A 7,661-nucleotide genomic window follows, 5' to 3' on the forward strand; every position below is an offset into this window, starting at 1 on the left:
TGAAACAATTCCCTTACTCTCCCAAGACTGCACTTGCTAACAGAAGTCACTGGGATCAGTTCCTATTTAGCCAGAATCAACATAGTCAGGAATTCCTGTATTACCCTTAGAGGTGCAAACAAGTTTCAGACCAGGACTAGCTGGTTGCTTGGTCACAAATGTAACAGGAGATTCATCCCAGAGAGGCCATGGAAAGGGGATAACTCCTTTTGCTCTTGTTTTTCACTTTGACAGGGGAGAAGGGCTGGTATCAGCTTGCTGAATAGCAGAACCATCTAAATTGATTTCACATGGAGTGTCTGCTCTCAGCAGCAGGATGCTAATCCTGTGCAGCCCTGCAGCCACAGGAGTGCTCAGGGACAGACTGGGGACAAGGCCTCCTTCACTGCAAAGCTGAGGCAACAGAGGCAGCTGCAGAAGGAAAAATGGGTTCAGGCAACCACTGCGGAAGAGATGTCCAGGAAACTCAGCAGCTCTGTTTTCATCCTCAGGGTTTTGTGAGCAGGAGAGCACAGGAAAAAAGAACAGCTCAGGTTGAAGTGTACATGGCAAACAAGGCACAAGAACAGGCTGTCCAGAGAAGCTGTGGATGCCCCATCCCTGGAACTGTTCAAGGCCAGGTTGGATGGGGTTTTGAACAACCTGGTCTAGTGAAAGGTGTCCTTGCTCATGGCAGGGGAGATGAAACTAGATGATCTTTTAGGTCATTTCCAACCCAAACTGTTCTGTGACTATAAATTCACTCTGGCTCAAAGGCCTGTAGACATTCTGACTTCACCCACAAGTTCTTGCCACTCCCAACAGCACCCAGCTGAGAAACCAGCACAACACTCAACAAGAGCAGCAGCCACCAGGTAATTTATCTGTCACTGCCTTGGCAAATGCTACAAGCTCAGCCTGGGCAAATGAGAACAGGTAAACCCAGACACAGAGTCACCTGTGCATGGTCAGACTTAATGGCAGTGCCACTAAGAGAACACAGGATCTGTCAGAACAGGGTGGCCAAGGAGAGCCTGAGCACCACAGCTCAGTTTTGCTGACACTCTACCACTGTAACACCCTGGGCCATACTGAGGTGAATAATGACCCTCATAATTACACTGATACACTTCTCTAAGGAGACTCCCCTTTTTGAGCCTGCAGATGGTGTAAGATGGCTTTAAGCAAGACAATAAACCCTTCATCAGAACTTTTAATGGTGCAGTGGGTAGGGATGATAAAATGCACAGACTGCCCCTCTGGCCACCTCCCAGAGGAAAGCATTGTGTCCACCCTTAACTAGGGCAGGCCAGTGTCTATCACTGCCTAGAACAAATGCAGCTCAGCTGGTTTAATGCAATTTTTTGCATCTTAGAATTAAGCAATGAAACATTTTAATAGCAGTGAATATCCTGAGCATTTCAATGATTTGGGTCTTTTCACTGTCACATTACTTTTTCAAATGCCTCCATTAAAAAACATAAAACTGGTAAATTGTCACAGCTCCAGACTCACTGGAAAATGCAGGATCTCTGCAGCACAATGCAGGTCTGTCTTAGCACTGAGATTTGCAAGACTTGGGTAAAAAAATAAGATTTAAAGCAAAGTCTTATAAGGCAAAAATATACACAATAAGATGCACAATGCCAAAATCTCCTTTCTGCTCTGCAAGTGCTCTGGAGGCACATTCACACTTCACTGAGCCAAATAATTTCTGAAAATGACTGCACGTTTGGAAAACGTGCAGACTGAGTCCTAACAAGAACAGTTTAGGTTTTTATGACTCTGAGCCATCTGTGAGCTAAAGGGACAGAAACCATCTAAAAACTGTCAAGCTGAGAGTTTGGTTTCCACAATAAGCTCTGAATCACCTTTAATCTGCCCATTAAGTGCTCGCAGGCAATTCTGCAGCAGCCCCACTGGAAAAGCCAGGGGTGTGAAAAACAGCAGATGGTTCACGGGGGTGGAAAGCTGCACAAATCGTTAGAGAAGCATGGAAAATTCAGTGCTGGCTATAAAAGTCACTGGGCAAGGGCAGCTGTGAACAGCCAGGTGAAAAGGGGCGGGAGGGACACGTGGTGACTGCTCCGTACAGACTGCTGCTGTTTCCTTGTCCAAAGCCACCAGGAAGGTGCTGAATCAATCCCATGTGAACAGACCAGAAGGTGCAGTGCTCCCCAGTATTAGCACTAAGGGAGTTTTCCATTGCGCTGGAGTTTCCAGGTTTTAGCAGCACCTTGGATGTGATTATGGAATCACTTAAGGACCCTGAGGGACACTTAGAAAGCAAACCCACTTGCTTTTTTTTATGTTGTATATACACAACTGTTACAGCCCAGGCAAGTGATTACTGTAATCTGTGACTGACATAGCAGCAGAGATCCCAATATGTGAGAATACGTGCAGGCCAAACACAACACTGAGCCAGGAGGCAAAGGTGGGAAAGAAAGGGAACTCAGTATGGCCTGTCTTAGACCACACTCCAAACTCTCTGACTGCAAACAGAAATCATGACATGCAATTAGATGACCAAGAGAGAATTCTTCCCTGCTTATCCCATCAGTTCACAGTATCTTTAAACAAGACAGGGGTATAATTTCCAACCAGCTCAACAGGCATGAATAGCCACCTTCTAGGATATCTCACAATGACTTCTGCTAATGCTTAAATAAGGTATTGCAGAGTGGAAAACAAGGAAAACTGAATTTTGGTAAACAGAGAGTAGCAGATACAAGTTGGGGCATGAAAGCAGCTAGAATCAAATAATGATACTATCATTTTCATATTCAGTAGTGTTGTGACATTCTTCCTACCAAGGATTTCGTTCTTCTGCTCTTGGGTCTGCCATCCCTGATTATGTTTTACAAGGGAGCCTTCTCCCTCCTCTTTTAGCTTTCCACGGGCAGCCCAGAAACACTTTTTACCTCCAGTTCCTCAAGTAACCTGTGGCTATGCTCTCTGGCATTTATCATGTCTGTCAAAAATCAGTGAGTGTCAGTGTAACAGGAAATCAGAGGGACACTGATATCTCCAAGAAACAATCTCTGCCACCAGAGGCTGGGGTTGGAGCCACCATTTCCCCCTCTCCTCCAAGCCCAGTTTAGGTAGATGGCATCCACTTATACCAACATATCTGGCCATGGCAAAGGAGAACATAAATGAGTACAGTTAGAGAAAAGAAACCACAAATGCTTTTCAGTTTTATTCTTACTGGGAGGGTAGTGGCATCCTGACATGGTCCTTCACATCATCCAATGAAAACTGACAGGGACTTTTTCAAGGCTCCTAGCAGTTTATGGGACTAAATCCTGGAGTAATGTTGGCTTGGCTGTAGTGCTCTGTCAGCCTGCAGACATGGCATTCCCAATTCCAGAAAGTTTTGCTGGGTCAAGACTAAAGTAATCAGTACTAACACAAAGGGAAAGTAATCAGATGTGAAACACAGACCATATGATGAGTGATGTGTCAGGCTGGTACTACACAATACTTGTACAGACCAGTCAGAAATGGGTATTACAAACAGAGTTGGAAAATAGTAATAGTTAAAAATATGATCAAGTGCTTTTGATGGATTTCCCAGAAAAGAGAAAGTCTCTTCAGAAAAATAATGTAACAGCTTCAAAAAACAATGATAACAGCAGCAATAACAACAAAACAAACAAACAAACAAATGCATCTAGTGATCTCTAAATGAGCTTTTCCATTGGATAAATATATCTGAAATAGTCGTACAGTTCACAGTGGCATAAAGTTCTCTGATTGCTTGAGTGCTTGAAAATATCTCATCAGTAAAAAAATACCAGAGCTGGGGGAGGAAAACCCTCTCTCTGAATTCTGTACATGGGTAAATGCACAAGTTTTGGCAGGCATCAGGTCATTGGATCCATGGGGAACTGGCAGCATCGCAGGACTGCAGATCACAAGTCAGGGGATGGAGGATAAGAGGAATAGTAAGGCCCATTTTCCTGCAAGGAGAACAGAACAAGCAGTTGAACAGAAGTCTTCTCCAATACACCTTGGTGCAGTGACAGTGCCACAGAGGCAGAAATAATTAGGTGTTAGGCTTTGTTTTCCATGGGTACAGTGAGTGCCACCACTCACCCAGGAGAGGACTGTGCTGCTGAACAAGCAAACACAGGCCTTGCTTTTGCCTGTGTTTTAAGCATAAGCAGAAAGTGCAAGTTAAACTTTTGCCATTAAGCCAAAGCAGTGACACCAGGAAGCCACGGATGTTGGCACAGCCAGTGACTCAGACAAAGCTACTAATGCAGACACACAGCTCTGGCTACTCCTTTGGAGTTACACCACATAGTCTTTGGAAGGATTTTGCCAATGCAAGCCATATTCATGCCACCATTTGGTTAGACCTGAGGTGCAGAAGGGAAGAGGGTCCTATACAAAGGACCCTCTACTGTTCTATTCTGTTCTAAACCTTTCTACTGTTCCATTTTTCCCTGCTGTTTTTGGTTTTTTTTCCCTCCTTTTCCTGCATGCTTGTTAGTATGTGGGGCAGGGAAGATGAAACACAGCTACCATTTCTTTTTCCAGTCAATATAAGGTGTACAGCAGCTAACACAAATTTTATCTTGTCCACAGGCTGTTAAGTGTGTTATGCTACAGTTCTTGGCTGAAGAAGGGTAGGCTGCCTTTTATGCACATAGGAGACTGCTCTAATGGGAAAGCAGCCCTCCTTCTTAGCCAAGCCCTCTGCTTGGGCTGATGCAGACAAAAAATTCAGAGAATCATTACTCACAGAACAACACAGACTCTCCAGGAACCTTCCCTCCTCCTTCTCCCCATTCTTAAGGTATGGAAGTCAGTGTCCTTAAAGCACTTGCAGAGCAAATGGGAGCAGCACAAGAGGGCAGAGTTCCATGGTGGCCACAGGCAGTCACTTACCCTGGCGTCGTACTCAAGCACGAAAGGGGGAAGATCAATCTGTTCTGGGGGTATGGCTGTGAACAACTGCTGAAGGCTTTCCACATAGTGGAGTTTGTCCTTTAGCCCTGAGACTGTAAAGGTTGTGAAAAACCATGCTGAGACCTGAAAATAAAACCCCACAAAAACCAATTAACAAGGTGCTGCTTCAAAACCTTCAAGTTCAATGTAATACTCCACAGTGAAACAGGCTGGAGTTGAACTTGAAACACTAAAATCATTGCCATAACACAACAAGGTCAGGAAATATGCACCACCAAATGCTGGCAAGCAGTGTCTTGAGAGCTTCAAGCTGGTGTTTTCTGACTCTACATTCACTCCTCCCCAAATGCCAGCTTAAGGTGCCTTTCTCCAGTCCTAGAGTGACAGCAATTCTGCTATTTTTCCTCAAAACCCATCAGTATAGTGGCATGTTTTCACTCCAAGCTTAGCCAGTTCAGAAAATTACCTACTTGACTCTGTCAGAAGCATTTTCAGCCCTTTACATTCAAGTCTTTACTTGAAAGAAAGGCCAATTAGAGCAAGAGAAAGGGAGACTTTTGGCTTTTCCAAAATTCTACTGAAATCTCCCTCCTGCTTTGGGTTGTCTGAGTAAGCTTTTCTTTTACCACATTTTTTATCAAAGCCTTATTAACTCTACAAGAATAAGCCTATCAACTTATTCTACAAGATTTTGCTTTAAATATTCACACCTCTGTCTGTTTTGGGTACAAACAGAATAGGGAATTTTTGTTTTTGAAGACCAGTAAGACAGCAATCTAATCCTGTTTATATTGACTGCACAAGCTTTACCTTTTCAATCCACCTTCTCCAAAACTAAGTACTGTATTACTTATTGTTTATTCCTTTTCTATTCTTTTCCTGGCAGACTGAAGGAAAAGAAAAAAACCTGTTCTACAGGTCACAAATGCTCATAGTAGGGATCAGTCACATGGTCCTGAGCAACCAGTTCTTGCTGACTCTTCTTCAGCCAGAGGTCAGAGCAGATGACCTCCAGAGTCCTTTACAAGCTTGACCATTCTGTCATTGTGTTTGATAATTTTGCTTTGACTGCAGGAAGTTAATAAAAATAGAAACAACACTGCAAGAAAAGCATTGAGGAAAGCAAAAGTTTAAAATAAACTCTAAGATTAAGTCAATAAAAATGATCTGTCTGAATACAACATTAAAGAGAAAGTAAATTCCTAAAAACTGTCCTGGAATTACTGTGCTGCCTCCTCAAAACAGCTTATTTTAATGAGAAAAGAACAATGAAAAAGAGAAAAGGAGGTAAAGAACACGACACAACAACTGGAATAAATTAATTACTTTAAGGGGAAAATTAGAGATTTATGTTAGCAGAAAGCAGGGAGACAGATTTTACTGGCATCCATTATTCATTATGTTGTTCTAACAAGGCCTCTTATGAGTGAGTCTAAGTGACAGTTTAATGAGTGAAAAATACCTTCTCAATCTTGCACCAAAGCAGCATGGATTTCAAGGTGTGTTATGAATGACACTCATTAAACATAATTCCTATGGATGTTTAATATATAAAATCCTAATAGGAGATATTTTTGCAGCCATCACAAAAACTGCTGTTGGGAAAAGTATTTTTTCTTTTTCCCCTCCTTCCTCTCACTATACAAGCCACTGCAGCTTGGCATTACCCAGGAGCACAGAGAGAAGAGAGAGGGGCAGAAATGTTTTTGGAGAATTTTTCTATTACCTCTATTCTTGATAATCACAGGTTATAGAAACAGTAATACAAGAGCAGCTATTTTCTTACTGGTAACAGGACATGGAATTTTAAATTAAATTAAACTGTTAATGCACTGAAAGTAGAGGAAGTTTTACCAGAGCAGCCAAAGAAAGTTAAAAATCAAGACATCTGCTGAAGTTTCCCTTCATTTTTCTTGTCCTGATATTTTGAATCTAAATAAAAGGCTGTCAAAATCACTCAGCCAAGCTATAAACCTACAGTTAAATGTATGAGATGTATCCCACAAGAAAAAGCAACACAGATTTGCTGTGTCTCTAATCTCATAATTTGGGCATACCTCAAAGAGAAATTTAGTAAAATCTGGGAAATTTTATTCCAATTAGAACGACCTTGTGTAGAGAAAACCTAAGTTATTTGCAGCAATCTTTCCACTGGCAGCTGATCTCAAGAAACTGCTTTTAGGACCATTACAAAAAAACAAACCAAAAAATGTTCATGATAAATACAAAGAGTGTGATGATTATGAGTATCTAATTTGAGTCTTTGAGTATGTTTCAGCTGTGAAACATTCTTGATTCACAGCCAATTAATGAAAACAGAATTACTCTGGGTGAGACTGTTTCAGGTCCAGCCATTTATAGTTCGGTTCAGAATGCAAGCTCTGAAAAAGATTTTTTGGAGAGCTCTCAAAAGAGGGGAGCTGAGAGGATTCACATAAAAATGCCTCCAAAAACCCTTTTTTTATCTATCAGCAGCTTTATCAAAACCAAGCAGGAGGAACTTTGCATGCATGAGTACAAAGGAACTTGTGATGGCACCTCATTGGTGCCTTGATCTGAGGCCTGGCAGCAAAGTGCTCGTGCAGCAAGAGCCACTCCAACCTGCAAAACTGCTGACATTTATCCTGTGATTTCATAACAAGCACAGCTCCATTTCACAGATCACAAGAACACTCAAAGCATGAGGAAAGGCAGGAGCACTGTACAAAAATGTGTGCACAGTGGCTCATTCTGCTTCATTTACTCTGTGCTTTAGGACAACT

At 42.3% G+C, this 7,661-nt stretch overlaps 1 protein-coding gene across 1 annotated transcript in view; it reads right to left on the reverse strand.

Moving 5' to 3' along the window:
• Nucleotides 1-3,147: 3,147 nt before the first annotated feature.
• The window catches only part of GDAP2 (ganglioside induced differentiation associated protein 2), a 22,483-nt gene continuing 17,969 nt past the window's right edge, over nt 3,148-7,661 (reverse strand). Inside the window, exons 12-13 of the mRNA XM_005420585.2 lie at nt 4,879-5,022; nt 3,148-3,944 (exon numbers count right to left, since the gene is read on the reverse strand). Coding sequence (XP_005420642.1) covers nt 3,897-3,944; nt 4,879-5,022 — 192 coding nt within the window. The 3' untranslated portion in view covers nt 3,148-3,896. The remainder of the gene's footprint in view (nt 3,945-4,878; nt 5,023-7,661) is intronic.

Source organism: Geospiza fortis, unplaced genomic scaffold, assembly GCF_000277835.1.
Source record: "Geospiza fortis unplaced genomic scaffold, GeoFor_1.0 scaffold1, whole genome shotgun sequence".
In the NCBI taxonomy this organism is placed as follows: domain Eukaryota; kingdom Metazoa; phylum Chordata; class Aves; order Passeriformes; family Thraupidae; genus Geospiza; species Geospiza fortis.